The sequence below is a fragment of the Jaculus jaculus genome, chromosome 5, assembly GCF_020740685.1.
Source record: "Jaculus jaculus isolate mJacJac1 chromosome 5, mJacJac1.mat.Y.cur, whole genome shotgun sequence".
In the NCBI taxonomy this organism is placed as follows: Eukaryota; Metazoa; Chordata; class Mammalia; order Rodentia; family Dipodidae; genus Jaculus; species Jaculus jaculus.
In genome coordinates this window covers 70,993,786-71,010,956 of record NC_059106.1, presented here as the reverse complement: position 1 = coordinate 71,010,956, position 17,171 = coordinate 70,993,786, and the positions used below count along the sequence as shown (strand labels likewise).

Genomic DNA, 17,171 nt, shown 5'->3' with positions numbered 1-17,171 from the left:
TGGTCAGACAAGTTCAGCCCCAGAACTTGGCATTATGGCTAGCCTCTTCCTGAGATAGCCCTAGCTCCCAGACCAATGACTGCCTCTCTGGCTCACCTGAGCCAGAAGACAGAGCCTACTACCATAAAATTATAAGTAGAAATGTGGGAGGGAACAAGCCTCTTTTCTTGGTGGCCCATTCACCACTTCTGGTGAGTTTCCCTTAGCACAGCTGGGCTGAGATGAGGGAAGAACCCCCTAACTTTCTACACGGGCTCTTTACCCCCTCTTGCTCACCATATGGAAGGAGCTCTTTGTATTTCTTTTCTGCCCTCTCCATGGTTTTGCCAGGCCCACCATGTGAGCTCTCACGCCATGTGGGTAGATTTATTTTCCTTTTCTTGGTTCTGTACTTCTCTAAATAAATATCATAATTTAATAGTTATCCTTCTCAGTCTTATTTTATTCAATTTTTTGAGTAAAATTAGACATTAGCCTAGGGTGTGGGGTTCAAGAACTTTCCTGAACCCCAGGCATCCCATTACATGCCTGCCTCCTAAATCCTAAACCACCAGGTGCCTTCTACCAGCAGGCCCAAGGAAAATGATAGGTGGACATTTTATGTCTATTCTTCATAAAGTATTAAATTGAGAATACTGAGAATTAGGACAAGGAGAGAGCTGAGGATCAGGATCCCAGGAACATCTCAAGATCTTACTCAACAAATCTGGTTTAGAGGAAGGACTTGATGATTGAGGATTTATAGCCATGGGCAAGCCACACCACAAGCCTTTTCTGAAACATGCTAAGCAGTTTAAGGATGCTAGGCTTGTCTGGTCTCCTTTGGGGCTGCATAATTTCACTGACACAAACCATCACCTTGGTGACAAGCTCTGGGGTGCAGTAATCTCAGGGACAGTGCATGCAGCTGACAGTGAAGGCAGGGAAAGGCAAGAGGGACACTGCAAACTGCAGCTCAAATGTGGGCAGAAAGTTGGATCTAAAGCCACAGAGGACCCAGCCCTTCCTCTCTGTTCATTCTTGGGCAGGATCATCAGAAAGGGAGCAGAGTCTGGGTGGGTGGAGGCCAGCCTCTGGTGAACTTCACCTTCATTTGTGGAGTACTGAGATTCCTGGGCAGAGAAGGATGGAAGGTATGTCATAAGGATGACAGAGAGAACTCATAAAAGATTCAAGTCTCAGTCCTGTGTCAGGGGCAGGCTGGGACTGAGCAACTTTACTGGAAATCTTGCTAATCCCATGGGCTTTGGCATCAGAACAAACTTAAATCCAGATTCCTCCCTCTGAGGTTATGTGGATTTGAGCTAGTAATTGAATCTTCTTGACGTTCAGTTTCCCTGTCTGCATAAAATGACCCATCCCTTTGGAGCATTGTAAGGCTTAACGAAGTAATGTGCACTTCTCAACATGAGTGCCTAACAAAAAGCACTTTTGGAGACAACAGTGACAATGCAGAAAGAGGAGGTACAAACCTGGCATCCCCAAACACAGCTAGCTACCCAAGCATTCTGCCCCACATTATCCACTACCAATCAGCATGTTCATGCTTGAAGAGCCTGATGGATGAAGCAGGTCCTGGCTCATCCACTTCCTGACTTTCTGTGGAGCATCCTGAGCCCTTGGTAGCTGACAAATGTTCTTTGGGGAGGGAACCTAGTTTTAAATGCCATTTGCATCCATGCCCCCAGCTTAGGGTCACTGCACTAGGTTTTCAGTAAATGCTCTAGTAAGCCAGCCTTCAGGCCCTTAGTCAACGGAGCAAGCAAAGGTCTCAAGACCCTCCTAGTTTGTGGAGCTACTAGGCTGAAACCTGGTGGGATGGATGGCCACATAAGAGAGAGTCCTGGGTGGACTGGAGGTCAACTTCATGAACAGGATGTGAGTGGTGGTAAGGTCAAGGTGAGGAAGGAGGACAACTCTGTGAGGAGAATGAAGATCTTGGTGTCCAGCAAAGTGGAAAACTAGGGAAGAAGAGGAAAGAGAGGGAGATAAGCAGAGGAGTATAGCAGAGAAGAAGGGGGGGAAAAGAGAGACAAAAAGACCAAACTGAATGGCACCCATGATTCAGATAAGGTTGAATATGTAGGTCTTTCCACCAGAGGGAACCATGAAAGGCTTGCTGAGCCAGCCCCAGGCAGGTAGTTTCTCTATCATTATGTTCTCTAGTGATGAAAGATTTTTGATATGGGCACTGAGGCGGCACTGTGATTTAGGATCTAGGACTTGTGGGATAGGGTTCATGTTCTCTTGACAGATCTATCAGAGCCAGGAGAATGGGGCACAGGACAAGGACATGTGGGAGGAACAGGATCGCCTGGGCCCCTCCTGGCTCACATCTACCCATGATGCTCCAAGTGCCCCCAATAGAACCTGTCTTCCCCAGGCCACTCTGTCCTTGTCTTCCTTATTGCTTCAGGAACCTGTGGTCAGCAACCTCACCAACCCATCAACCGCTGCTCAGACCCCTGCAGACCCTACGTTGCCTCCGGTTCTCAGAGCTTCACATCGCTGAACTCCTCCCAGCCCTGCTCTCACTGCTAACTGTGGGGACTTCTCCTGTTCCCTGTCTATACCTGTTCACTGCTGTTGATCCCCCAGGTCTCAACTAAGCATCGCGTTTCTGGGAACTTTCCCTAGCACCTAAAGTCTAGACAGGTGATCTTCATTTCTGTGCTATTGCGATAACATACACATAACATAAAATTCACCATCTTAGCCATTTTTGGTGTTATGTGTATATGATGTGCGTGAATATGGGTACATGCATGCCACAGTGCATGAGTGGAGGTCAGAGGATAACTGGGTGTCAATCCTCACCTTCCACCTTGTTTGGGAAAGGGTCTCTCATTCTCACTGCTCACTCTATCACTCAACAGGCTAACCAGCCCACAAACTTCCAGTAAATTCTCCTACCTCCACATCCCTTCTTGCTATAAGCACTCTAGGATAACAGATGCCTACCACACCATCTGACGTTTTATGTGAGTTCTGGGGATTAGAACCCAGATACTCACACTTGGCACAGAAAGCATTTTACTAACTAAGCCATCTCCCCAGTCCCTTTGTAATCATTTTTAATGGCACAGTTCAGCATCATTAAGTGCATTCACATTGTTGTGCTACTATCGTCACCATTCACCCATAGAGCCTGTGAACAATCACAAGACTTCATCTTGCAAAGCTGGAACTCTGCCCATGAGACCTTCACTCCACATTGCCCTCATGGCAGCCCCTGGTGACTATCATTCTTTCCGTCCCTATAAATGTGACGACTTGACATACCACCATTAAATGAAACCACAGAGTTTGTGTATAAAAGTCTTTCTTATTTTTTACTTAGACTAATAAGCTCAAAAGTACACCCATGCTGTAGCACTTGTTAGAATTTCCTTCCTTTTAAAACTGAATGATATTCCATTGCATGGACATAACCACACCTGCTCTGCCCTTTGTCCATCAGTGAACACTGGGATGGCTTCAGTCTCTCACAGTAAATAAGGCTGCTGTGTGTATGGTCAACCCTCCCACATGTACTCATCACTCAGATAGAGTTGCCTCACTTTGCTTCATTTTGATGCAATCAGACGCATCAATGTTAATGAGCTAAGTATCAGAGAATGTTCTTAGGACCACTTGGATATATTCTCTTGTGGGGTTGGCTTGGGTTGGCTTGCTGTATGGAGGAGTCTCAGAGCCTTTCTGTCCCTCCTAGCTCCCAAATTCCACAGGAGGCTGAGGCACAGCAGGGCTTTCAGCCATTGCAAATGAACTCCAGACACATGCGCCACCATGTGTATCTGGCTTACTTGAGTACTGGGGAATTGAGCCTGGGTCCATAGGCTTTGCAGGCAAGCACCTTAACCACTAAACCATCTCTCCAGTCCAGACTCATGTGTTTAAACACTTGGTACCCAGCTGGTGGTACTATCTGGGAGGCAGTAGAGACTCTGGCTTGAGGAAGTGGATAACTGCTGGGGGAGGGGGGGGGCTTGGGGTTTTATAGCCCAGCCCCACTTCCTGCTCATCTCTGTGAATACAGACAAGCAATTCACATAAAGAAAAGCTAGAACTTCTAACAAACATGTAGCAGACATTCAAACTCACTAGTAATCAGGGCAATGCAAAATAAGACCGTAAGATAGTACTTTAAACTCCTAAGAATGGCAAGGGTGTAATGGTGGATAATACTCAGTTTGATGAGAACATGGGAAAAACAGAAAATCTAGACTCTTTAAAATTGGGTCCTGACATCAGTTCTGAAAAATACCATGGCAAAATATAGAAAATTATCCTGCTAACTCAGAGATTCCAGGCCCCCATTCACATGGCCCAGAATTATTCTCCAACAGGGTCCTAAGAGAACAGATATAAGGATAGTCTTCAGCACTTTGTGCATGGTGGGGGAGGTTATATAATCCAGGGCACTGACCCCAGGGAAATGAATATATAAAAGGTGGCAGAGATATAATTCCTACTAACTCTACACAGGAGTTAGAAAACCCAGAGTGGCCTACAGCCCTACCACCTTTATATGCCCAATCTCAGAAGCCAAACATGAATCTGGCCTGGTTAGTACTTGGATGAGAGAAAGCCCAGACTAGACACACATAAGGAGCCTAGCTGGGTCTTCAAAAGATGGTGTTGAGTAAATAAAGTAGGAAGCCAGACGAAATTTACAGCTCAATATCATTTGTAGAAATTAAAAATATGTATACATACAAACAACTCTCCATATTTTATAAGGATTCATCCGTATTTCAAGATGTATTTTGCACATGTTATACTGGTTACCTATGGTGGGAAGCTGGAAATAGCTTTGGGATTAGAGAGGAAGGAAACCAAAGTTGAAAATAAAGTAGTATAGATCCTACACCTAAAATAATCATAAACTGTGATGGACTGTGGGTCTGAGGCCGTCAGGGCTATGCTTCAGAGGTGGGGAGTGGGAGTTGAAAATGAAGAATGTCAACCATGCCTTCCACATGGCTCAGGGAAACTGCCCCTGTAATATTCTCCTCATGCTGTGTTCCTTAGAACAAAATGTCATGGAAGACATGAGCCCCAGTGGTCCTTGAATAGAGGAAATGTTCATCCCACTAGGGCTAAAGCCTTTATTTTAGATATTGTCCCCCAGATGTATGTGTTTATGAAAGTAAAACCCCGGCTTCTCTTCCAGATTCAACTCAAAACCCTGCTGACTAGGGCCACGGTTTGGGGGCTGCAGGAGGGATATCTATCGGCAGTGGCTGGGTTGGGGTGATAACCTTTCCTGCTTATCAGTTACAGTTCCATAAGCCCTGGTAGAGAAAGGATGGATGAGGGCCGGAATGAGTAGCAAGTTTACCCTCCCTCCTCAGCCAGTGCCCTGAGCAGTGAAGTCTAGGCAGGTAGACTGCAGGCAGAGGTAATGGGGTGCCCACCCCATGTCTGGAAAGGCACACAAGCTTGATCCATTGGACAGGACTAAGACTAGCAGCTTTTGGGGTCCTGGTCGAATACATATGGCTGCCTCGTTTTGGTGATGCGAGAGCTTCTATGTTCATCATGTCACATGACTGAGTCTCTGATGGTCCCTGGTCTACAGCTGAGGAAATGCAGCCCTAGGAAGAGATGAAATGATGCTCATTCACTTATGGCCACACCGGCTGTAAGGGGCCAGACAGAGGCTGGAAGACAGCTTTGCAAGGTCCTGGATCAAACGATTCCTCTTGGCCACTGTGAGCTAGCCTTCTAGGATGCACCTATGACAAGGGCCAGGAGGGTAGAACCACACAGGTCCCAGGAAGTGAGGAGACTATCATGGAGGTGGATGTTTGTATGCTAGGAAGATTTCAACAGGAAATAAGCCGGTAACTTTTCACCTTAATGCTAAATAACGGGTCTGACACCCACTCAGCATCATCGGGTCTCACCAAGCACTGAGTGTGTACCCACCCTTGACCTGCTACTGCCTTCAAATGGCGATGCAGGAAGCAGTGAGTGGGAAGCACGTGGGACGGGAGCTGAGGTGGGGAAGGCGCTGGGAGACAGACAGCAGTTCCAAGTCAACCCTCTGGAGGCCTGAGTCAACTCTACCACACTCGCTCATCTCAGAGAGAGCCATCAATCACTCTGCACAAAATGCCTGCACATCCTCTGATAATACACCCGTGTCTCCAATGGTCTACCTTTCCAAGTCTCTGCTCTTTCCTTTTCAAGTTCTAACTGTCACAGTTGCTTACTTTCAATCAATAAATAGATGCAGCTACTTAATAACGGGACTTATTTTGTTTTCCATTTGAAAACCTAGAAGGTGGACACCATTTCTTTTCTGGAAGTTTCTGGATTATAATTGCACTTAATTGAGTCTGAATGAGGTACTGGCTAGGAGGAAGGCCATTTGTGCAGCAATGTGAGCCCTTATTTTCTGCTCAATACCACACAGAGATTCTCAAATAAATTTCTAAGAGTCATTTGGTGCTCTTGGTAATTGAACTCCACACAAGTTATTTTTAGCAGCACAAAAAAAAAAAAAATCCTCATGGTGATGATTTTTAAGCATCAAGCTGACATCCTCTTAGAGATCAGTTCAGTTTAAAATTTCTTAGTGACACAAAAACAGGCAGATATAAAGTCAAAGGGAATTTTTAGTGGGGAGACTCTCCAAAAGGTGGGAGCCATGGGTGTGGGCAGTAACTCCCACAAGTTCTAGATTGGGCACAATGTCTTTCTCTATGTTGGACTTGATGTGTGATACCCTTGTCTCTGGCTTGACACATTTTTTCTGATAGGTTTCCTGGTGGTAGCAACCCAGGATTCCCCACTTCTCTCTGAAGAATGTTCCACTACTCCTGGAGAAGGTAGCCTCTACATCCCTAGGACCCATGCCATGTGGGAACAAAAGTGGATGAAGAGACTAGCTGCTAAAAATGTCACAGTTCAGGGCTGGAGAGGTGGCTTGGCGGTTAAGCACTTGCCTGTGAAGCCTAAGGGTCCTGGTTCGAGGCTCAATTCCCCAGGACCCACATAAGTTAGATGCACAAGGGGGTACATGCATCTGGAGTTTGTTTACAGTGACTGGAGGACCTTGCGTGCCCATTCTCTCCCTCCCTCTCTCTCTCTATCTCTATCTCTATCTCTATCTCTATCTATCTGCCTATGTACCTCTTTCTCTGTCTACTTGTCACTCTCAAATAAAGAAACAAAAATAGTTTTTTAAAAAAAATGTCACAGCTCAGGCAAGAAAGAAGGTGTCTGAACCCCAAGGAGTCCTGGGGTTCTATATTATTACTGTGACACTGGGAGTCATGAGCAACCACAACAGAGTTCCACCCAGATGGGTATCTGGGACTGGAAACCCAGAGTGACTTTGCAGTCACCCCTGAGGAGCTTGCATTAGAATCTAGAGACCACTGCTGCCTAGGGACTGGACATTTGGGGTCCAGTCTTCATATATCAAAAGCAGCACCAATTTAAGGGACAAGGACAGAAGAACTCTAAGTGGGTGATGCCTGTCAGGTCCCCTGAGAAGACAAACAGCAGTGTGGTCACAATCGTGAGTGAGGTAGGCTTGGGTCCATACCGTAGCTGGGCCACTCCTGGTATGGACGGGTAATGGGAAGAGGACTGCCACCTCTATCGACTGCTCTCCCTACCGAGTAAGCACATGCAAATTCTTGAGACTGCCAGGGAGCACTCAGTATGCCTCTGCTCTCCCTGCCACTCCCCCGGGGGGCCAAACAGCTTTTCCAGCACCCTAGATGAGGGAGCACATGGTGAAGACACACAGACTCCCTAGCCGGTGCCTTTGTCCTCCTGACGACTCCTGAGCCCTGTGTAGCACATTGCCAGGCACACGCCACAGGGCGGGTGTGGCCCTAGCCTGCTGCCCCACCCTCAGCGGCAATCCTCATGGCACAGGAGGAACCACTTGCCCCCTTGAAGGTTGGGATCCTGTGCCTTAGAGAGCACTGAAGATCACCGGTCAGATCTCCAACAAGGAATATGTGGCTCTGCAGAGCAATTGGCTTTGCTGACGCCTGTCGGTGTGTCAGTGAGGCCAAGGGGCAGGCCAGGCGCCCGAGAGTAAAGGCGCTGGTTTTGAAAACGCCTGCTGGACTCTCCTGAATCCACAGAACTCCTGCGCCGCATCACAGCCCACACAGCGGCTCTCCAGTCCCTTGGCCTGAGACTCGATCCACTCCTTCAACAAGTGAGTGCACAGTCCCCAGCCCTCGACAGAACGAGCCCTCTGCACTGCAGTGTTGTCAGCTCGTAGCGCTTTAAACCATAAACCCCAGTTCAATGGCGAACAGAAATTCAAATCCAAAGATACCTTAGTGATTGGGCAGTTCCGTGTCCTTCCTTGGCATGCCACGGCTGCAGTGCTAGGGACTTACGGCATCAGTGTTAGAACCTAGGGAGCTGTCTTGCCAATCTGTGACACTGAACTGTGAGAAGAAAGTCACTGGGAACTGGTGTCTGTCATTACATTGCCTCTGCAAAACAGCTGGATGCCTTGACCCCTAAAATGGGTAACTTAGCTTTTTCAATCCCTAGAAAACTGTCCAAGAAAAAAAAAAAAAAAAAATATATATATATATATATATATATATATATATATATATATATATATATGCACACACACACACATGCACACACACAATCTGCTGATTTAGCAGCCATCTATAAAACATCAACTCTGTGCCAAGAGGGCCTGGCATAGCTGGGTGCTGAGGTTACCAACAGAAATAAAATACTGCCCCTGAGTCCAGGAAGCTGTTTCATAGATGAGACAGACAAACACTTTTAATACCATCCAGGGTGTGCCATAACAGAACACTGGGTACCACTGATGGCTGCAGCCGACAAGAAGACCAAAAGCAAGCCCTCAAGGAGCAAGCAGAGGCAAAGTCACTGGATATGATATTTAAGTGTTAAGGAATAAAGGCAATGGCATGGGAAAAAATCAGAACTTTGTAGCAATTCCTTACACATATATTTGTTCTATTTATAACTATTTCTCAAGGAGATGGGGGCATCCCAGCCTTTTCAATGATCAGAGTCTATTAATCCTGAGAAAAAAGTAGTTATGCTTGAGAATAGGCGAAGGTATCAAACTGCAAACCCTGATGGCCACCTGATGAGGAAGGAGCTGAGGGTGGCCCTAAGGCTCTGGTCTGGTTAACTGAGGAGCCCTGGAGGGGAGATATGAATGCACTTGCTTTGGAAGGGAAACATGGAGGTAAGATGCCCAGAGGGCAGGCGGATGTATGGGCTGTCTGGATCCAGAGTTTTCACAGACTAAGAAGCCAATAGATATATATCAGGAGACATCTTGGCAGGGCATATCTGTCTGGAAGCTTCGAAGTGTGTAGTGGAGGGGTGGGCAGGGATGAGCTCACCCAGGGAGTGGAAAAGGCCAAGGAAGTGAATGCTATAATACACTATATTTCAGGGAGACAAATGAGTGGTAATATTAGAGACTGAGGAGACACACCCATGAGACAGGAGAAAAATCAACAAAATATAGTGTCCCAAAAGCCCAGAAGAGAAATTTCAAAAGGAATGGTCTAAAATGCCAAAGGCCACAGGAGTTAAGAGGAAGGACAGAGAAAGTAAAATGTGTTTGGCAATAAGAGTGGTCACGGATGACTCCTAGAATGTTCTGGGGTAGTCCTAGGGACAGAATTGTGCTGCATGGAGTGATACTGCAGTAGGGAAAGTTAGTCAAGTTCCCCTCTGAAGAGAGCTGAGGGTAAAGACTGATAGGATATTGGAGAGGGGAGGCCAAAAAACCTTCTTGTGTTTCTCCTGCTTACAGACCAAGGGGAGCCATGATTCAAGGAAGGAGAGAAACTGATGAAGAGGGTCAAAGCAGGTAACTGATGGGAGGTCCAGAGAGACTACAGTGGGAGTGAGGTAGAAGGCAAGGCAGGAAGAGCTGACGAGGGAAGCAGACAAGTTGCCTGAGGAGGCCCCACCTGCTAACTCTCATCCTCACTCCAGTCAGTGATCGTCAAGCCAAAGAAGGAAGGTGCTCTGTCCTAAAACATTTTCAAGTTAACAGTGTGAAGAAATCCCAAAACGAATGTGTTTCTGTCCCCCCCCCACACACACACACACATCCCATTCTGCCGAGCTCAGATCACTAACTCCATTTCCGAATCTCTACAGCCTGTAAGACCAAACAGCACATCTAAACGCGCAGGAAAGGTTTAGAAAGAAATGAATGTTCTGGAAGCCAGAGCTGGGCCTCACAGACAGCAACTACCCCTCCTGGAGCCACACACATTCCAACTTCTGAACCCACCAAGGAGCCTTCCAGCAGATGGAACTCAACAAGGCAGTTTTCCAGTACAGCTGAGCCCTGTGCAGCCCTGAGTGAGTAGGCCTTTTTTCTCTCCCCAGGGGCATGGCGTGCCCAATGGGGGGCGAGAGGTGGCAGGGACAAATCCAGCCAGAAAAACAATCCCAATAATCCCAAGCGAGTGATTCTCCAGTTGGCTAAGGCAAGAAAGGGGGCTCTCTTGAACAACCACAATAGGTCACAGCGGTCCCCCACCGCCCATGTGGCAAGTGTGGCCGGCCTTCAGCACTGGTGTGAGCAGCCTCTGGGTGGGTGTGGGAGTACACGAGGCCAGAGCTGGCCGGCGCGCGCACCGCGGGCGCCCCTCTCTGGGCATTGGTGGCAATGACTCTTTGGAGAACCTTAGAAAGTCCGGTCAAGTAAGGGTAGAGAGGGGAACTGGCTTGGGGAGGCCTCCTCCTGACAGGGAACCCCAACTTTTGGTGGCTAAGTCGTGGACTACACGATCTACTAGGCCAGGTTCACAAGATGCTGGGGACCAGAGAGAGCCAGGGAGCTCATCACTTCCTGGCTTGCCAGGGGAGGGACCAGCACTTTCCAAGAAGAGGTACTGGGGTTCTGGGGTGACCTGACCCAAACCTTCAGAGACTCAATCGATGGCTATATATATAGATAGATAGTACCTATCTATCTATATGTAGATAGATATACATATGTGTGTGTGTATGTATGTATGTATGTATATGTATCTATATCAAATAAACAAAAAACAAGAGCCGCTCAAAGCGGGCGGAGTCCGGCCTGGGCAGCAGGTGTTCGGGTTTTCGTTCCCAGTGGTGTCAGCCGCTGGCTAAGTGAAAACATCGCTTCCAGGCGTCCCGGTCTGGACCCATCCCTACTCGTGCACAGGGAACTTTCTAGGTTGTGACTAGAACGAAGCCTTAGAGGGTGCCGTGGGTAAAGTGGGATGGGACCAGTTGAAACCCGTAGCCTCCAGTGGGACTGGCTTCCTTCGAAGGTCCAAGAGCCTCCCGGGTTAGAGCCGTGAGCTGCAGCGGACATGCAGACGTCCCGGGACTCTCCGCACCCGCCACGTCTGCTCGCTTCCCCCGGGCTCGACCGCCCAGAGCGGGTCCCGCCGCCCGCGCCACGGCTGCCGCAGCCCGGGCGCTCGGCTGCAGCAGGGCGCGGGAAAGGGCACTTTGGCGCGGAGTGGGAACCGAGGGGAACGCGGCGGCACCGAGCCCGGCGGCGACACTCCCTCCGCCGTCCCCCTCGGGGCACAACCCCCGCCTCTACCTCCCGGGGCTCAAACCTTTCTTCCCCCACCCCCACCCACCTGAGCCCTTAAGCAAGGATGGCACCGGGGACACCCCCCCCCCCGACCTGGGCTCGCGCCTACCTGCACCTCCCCCTACCTCAGTTCAGAGCACCGAGGGACGAGGGGACGTGGGGAAGGGGGCGGCAGCCGCAGTCTCGGGGCGGCTCCGGCGGGGGGGACAGGGCTGGTTCAGTGGAAGAAAATGGGCGGGGGCAGGGAAGGACAGACCCTGCGGACGCGGAAACGCCGAGGGGGCGCGCCGAGCCTCTCCAGCCCCCAGGACCGGCGTGCCGGGCAGAACGGGGAGCGGGGGGGAGCGAGGAAGTAGGGCTCCGGGAAAGTTTATCGGGGAAAAGCCTGGCACCTTGGGGGGTTGGGAGGATGGAGAAACTGAAGCCACAGTCCGGGTGCCCCGCGAGCCCACCAGGCGGGGTTGTCTGGTCTCCCAGCGCCCCCACCCCATACACACACCACACACACATTCACGCCGGATCCGGCGGCCAAGTTGCGGCTGGGGTCGGGGAGTCGTGAGGTTGAGGGGAGAGGTGAGGGTGGAGGTGAGGATGTGGCCGAGGATGGGGTGAAGGAGAGGAAGGGGGGCAGACAGAGGCGTGCAGCAGAAGGACGGTGGGCCACTGGAGCGGGGAGGCTGAGGTGGAGCGGGGTGGGGGCAGGGAGGGGGCCGGGACCGCGGTGGGGTGGGGTGGGGTGGGCTCGGGGCGCGGGTGGGGCGCGCGGCGCGGCCGGACTTACCCGCGGCGGCCGAGGCGCTGAGCAGCCCCCAGCCCAGCAGCCACAGCAGCGGCGGCGGCGTCGGTGTCGGCGGCGGCGGCGGGCGGCCCCAGCGGCTCCCGGCTCCCGGCACCGGCGCTGAAATCCCGGCTTCGCCGCCAGCCCTCCCTCCGGGGCAGCCGCAGCGCCCCGGCTCTGGTCCCCGCGAGCGCGGCATGGCGCGGCCGGCAGCCCGAGGGAGAGGCTCCGCTCGCCGCCGAGGAGAAAGGAGGTCAGGAGAGCTCTGGAGCTTTTTTTTTTTTTTTTTTTTCCTTGCTCGAAAAAAAAAAAAAAATCCCGGTACGCGGGAGCCCTGAGCTTCTGCGGCTGGAATGAACCAAGTGTCCGCCCGGCCGGGGAGAGGCGCGCTGCGCTCTCGGAAATGACTCGCTCCAATCCCGCTTCGCGGGGTTCGCGCCGGGGGGTGGGGGGGTGAATTATCCCCGGATTAATCACTCCGGAGCCGCTTTTCCGCCGCTCCAAAGGCTAGGGATGGAGGCGCAGCCAAGGCGGGAGTGGGGGGAGAAATTGGGGGGGGGGGTCGTTCAGCACCACCTCCAGATAAACCACAAATTAAATCTAAAGGGTTGTTTATTCCTGTTTGTTTTACAATTGACCAGTTTCTTTTAAGTTCATTCCTCTGGCTTTCATTTATATGATCATCATGAATACACCCGCCCCCCCCCCCCGCGAACACACACACCAGCGCGCGCGCACACACACGCACGCACACACACTTACACCTCTTCCACGCTTAGAAATAGAAATACTGTCTGGGGGAAAGGTAACCGAAGAAGAACTCGATTCCCCAAGTCGTGGCTCTCCAAGAGATAATCATGGGTGGGGGCTTTGAACTTGAAATCTTGGGGCCAGCGACGATGATTCGGAGCCCCATCCTTCGTGACGTTCTACCCTATCCCAAGAACAGGGCATGTGTACATAGATTGAGGCTGGATTAAGAACTGGAGGGGAGCTGGAACCAAAGGGAAATGGGGAGGGTACCCATTCCTTTGACCCAAAGCAGTCTTAACCCCCAGGGCTTAAGACGAAATCTCAGAGGTGCGCGCTGGACTGGGGGTGGGGTGAATAATGAGGTTGGTGGAAGGACTGTGCAAGAGTTACTTGTACAAGCCATCCTCAAATTTAAATAAGCGGACCCTTCTTGCGCCCTCCTCCCCACGTTCCCTCCTGGCCACAGCCCCAAACCAGGCGAGTTTCTCTCAATGGCGTAAGCCATCCCTCGCCTCTCCCTGACAGTCGCTGCCTCCAAACCCCAAAGGCTCAGTGTCGGCCCCCACCCCATCCCCCACCCAGCCTCCGCTGCCGTCTCTGTCTCGTCTACCCCAGCCTCCTCTCCGCCAGTCACGATGGCTCCTTAGCTGTCTACGCCAAACTCTCGCCGGGCGCAAAGAGATGCTTGGGGAAGTGAGAGCAGGCGGGAGGGGAAGGCGAACCGCCAGACTAGGAGGGAGAGGCCCCAGCTGGCCGGCGCAGCGCAAAGGTACCTGCTGCTGGGTCACCCCAAACCCCCGCGGCCAGAGGCACCCAGAGCGGCGGTGCTCGCGGTTCAGGGACCCTGGAGCTGTTTGATTTGGCCAGACCTGCGCTCAGGCATCTTCAAGCTCCGGAGACAGAGGCCTGCGGGGACAGTGGTGGCAGGCGGCCGGCGGGAACCGGAAAATTTCCCCCGGGAAAGAGGAAGAGACGGACTTGGGGGTTGGAGTCCTGAGATGGGTTAGGGGTGAGAAATCCAGGTTGGCCTGGGGTCGACCAGCCTGGGAATTTGCAGGAAAGGGCATGCAGGAGTGACACCGGGCAGGATCAGAGCCGGAAGAATGGATATTGGTCCTGATTCCCCCACCAAAAACTTGATCTCTGCGCCACACACTTTTGCAAGGGCGCTTGGATGTGGATCTTCTTCCCTCCACCCCCACCCCACCCCAAGTTGTTCCGGTTTCCCTGCATGAGCTCATCCCACAGCTGGGGAGCCAGCCCGGTGGCCCCGGGGCGGGCAGAGCAACTTCTCAGAATCATGGGCCCCTTCTCCAACCCCCATCGCACTTGCTTTCACGCCCCCCTCCCAACTCCGCCTCGCTTGGTGCCAAGAACCAACCGAAGCCGCCAGAACGCCTCAGTGAAAGGCTTGCTTTATATCCGTGGGGCAGCAGAGCGGGGGCTTTTTCTTCCCCATTGTCCAGACTCAGACCCCCAAAGAGAGAGCTCAGCCAGCAGCCAGTGGCCCTGCCCTTCCCACCAATTCTGCAGAGGGAGGGTCTGCCACGGTGGTGAATGGTGGTGAGTGGAGGCCATTAGGAACTCTTGCTTGGGCCTTGCTCTGTGGTGGGCTGCTGGCTCCTGATCTTGGCCTTTCCCCACTGTCTTGCGGGCTGGCCAAGCCTTCTCTGCAGCCCACAGCTGGGCTGTTCTATTCATTCTGGGGCTGGAAGCCAGTGGACTTTCCCCTACCCAAGAAATTAGCGCTGTGCCTGCAACTGGTGATGAGATTTAAATGCTTCCCTGGCAAAAGAATTGTTTGTCATCCTTCTGTGGGGGGTGGGGGAGGTGAGGGGGAGATCTGGAGATTTCAGGGGCACCTTTTTAATCGCTGAAAGCGACCCAGTTATATCCTTGGCTTGTGACGTTGCTCTGATCTATTTGGGTGTACATGCATTTACTGAATGCCTCCTGTGCTAGGCTGGACTCTGAGCCCTGCGGAGATGCTCAGTGTGTGAACTGGGGATGGGAGGAGACAGGACAGAGGTGGAAACCCACTCACAGGTAGCTGATCCAAGCAGACATCAAAAATCTCCATGAAGAGGCTTGTTACACAGAGCTGCGTCAACACACAATGGTATTCTTGGGTTTACCCCTAAATCAGTCTATTTTAAGTAGGGAAGTAGGATTCAAACTGGACCCTAACCCTCTGATGAAGACTTGAACTGGATGAAGATTCTTTTACTCAACAAATATTTGTTGAGTACCATGAGGTGTCCAGGCTCTGAGTTAGATTAGAAATGCATCCCACAGTGGGCAGTCCTTGACTTGATGGATGATGATGAAGACAGAGTTCATAGCACAGTGAGAAGGAATATAAGACCAGCTCTACAGAGATCATTTAGAAAGGCCTCTCTGAGATGACCTTGAAGGTAGAATGTAAAATAAAGCAAGGGGGCTGGAAAGATGGCTTAGCAGTTAAGGTGCTTGCCTGAGAAGCCTAAGGACCCATGCTTGACTCCCCAGATCCCATGTAAGCCAGATGCACAAGGTGATGCATGCTCAAGGTCGCACATGTGCACAAGGTGGCACATTTGTCTGAAGTTCAATTACTACAGTGGTAGAGGTTCTGGCATGCCAATTCTCTCCATGCCATTCTCCCTCCCTCCTTCTCTCTCTCTCTCCCTCCCTCCCTCCCTCCCTCCCTCTCTCTCTCTCTCTCTCTCTCTCTCTCTCTTCCTCTCATATTTTAAAAAAAAAAAAGCCAGCCTGTTGAGCTTGCCTCAAAAATAAAATTAAGCGAGGACTGGGGAAATGGCTTAGCAGTTATGGCACTTGCCTGCAAAGTCTAAGGACCCGGGTTTGATTCCCCAGGACCCATGTAAGCCAAATGCACAAGGGGGAGTATGTGTCTGGAGTTCATATGCAGTGGCTAGAGGCCCTGGTGTGCCCATTCTCTCTCTGTCTCTTTCTCTCTCATAAATAAATAAGATATTTTTAAAAATTAAATTAAGCAAGGAAGGAATTTTGAAAGGTCCGTGGTACAAAGAGCGGTGAGAAGACCTTTAACAGGGAAGGCCTCCAAGTAGTGGAGGGTGGGCTGGGTTCACAGAGGAGACACAGAAATGTGGGGCGTGCCTTGAGCAGGAGGCAAGTCATGCTTGTCTGCTAAGGGCTGACAGGGATTTAGATTTTATTCTTTGTAATTTTATTTTTGCACGTGTATGTGAGTGTGCAGTTGCACGTGCATATGAAGAAGCCAGAGGTTCAAGCATCTTTGATTGTTCTACCCTTATTACTTATTAATTATTTGTTTTGAAGTGGGTCTCTCAACTGAACTCTGTTCTCTCCAGGGCTCAGCTAGTCTACTTATTCAGTTTATTCCAGAGATCGCCTGATCACCCCTCCTGAGCACTGAGCTTACAGGCAGGCCACCACACCTGCCCAGGGTTTACTTGGGTACTGGGGATCTGAACTCGGGACCTCATGCTTGTGTGGCAAGCACTTTACTGACTGAGCTATCTCTTCAGACCCTAGATTTTCTTCTTCTTCCTCCCCCTCCTCCTCCTCCTCCTCCTCCTCCTCCTCCTCCTCCTCCTCCTCCTCCTCTTCTTCTTCTTCTTCTTCTTTTCCTCCTCCTTCTTTTTGCATGTCTGTAGCAGCATGTGTGGTGTGTTATGAATGGGTTGTGTGCACTTATATATGTTGATGTGGTCCCTAGGGGGCTTGCCTGTAGTGGCCAGGGGAAAAACCTGGGTGTCCCCTCCATCACTCATGCACCTCGTTTTTTTCCTAGTGTTGTAATCTCTTGCTGACTCTGGAGCTTGCCTTTAGGGAGCCCGAGTGATTCTCCGCTCACCATTCCCCCGTAGAACTGGGCTTAAAGAAGTGCATGGCTGTGCCCAGCTGTTTGCATGGGTTCTGGAGATTCTAACTGGGGTGGTCACAGGCCCCCTCAGACTCTTGAGCTTGCCCAAAAAGCACACTTAACGGCTGAGTCACTTCTCCAGCTCCTGCATTTCATTCCTACAGAGCGGAAACAGAGGTGTGTTGGCTTGCTAGGGTCACCCATCATAA

General features: G+C 51.0%; 1 protein-coding gene across 4 annotated transcripts in view; it reads right to left on the bottom strand.

The window, feature by feature from the left end:
- Nucleotides 1-12,558, bottom strand: part of Csmd2 (CUB and Sushi multiple domains 2) — a 671,876-nt gene extending 659,318 nt beyond the window's left edge. For all 4 annotated transcript variants that reach the window (XM_045150007.1, XM_045150008.1, XR_006637190.1 and 1 more), the window contains exon 1: nucleotides 12,363-12,558. In XM_045150007.1, coding sequence (XP_045005942.1) covers nucleotides 12,363-12,558 — 196 coding nt within the window. The remainder of the gene's footprint in view (nucleotides 1-12,362) is intronic.
- Nucleotides 12,559-17,171: the final 4,613 nt, after the last annotated feature.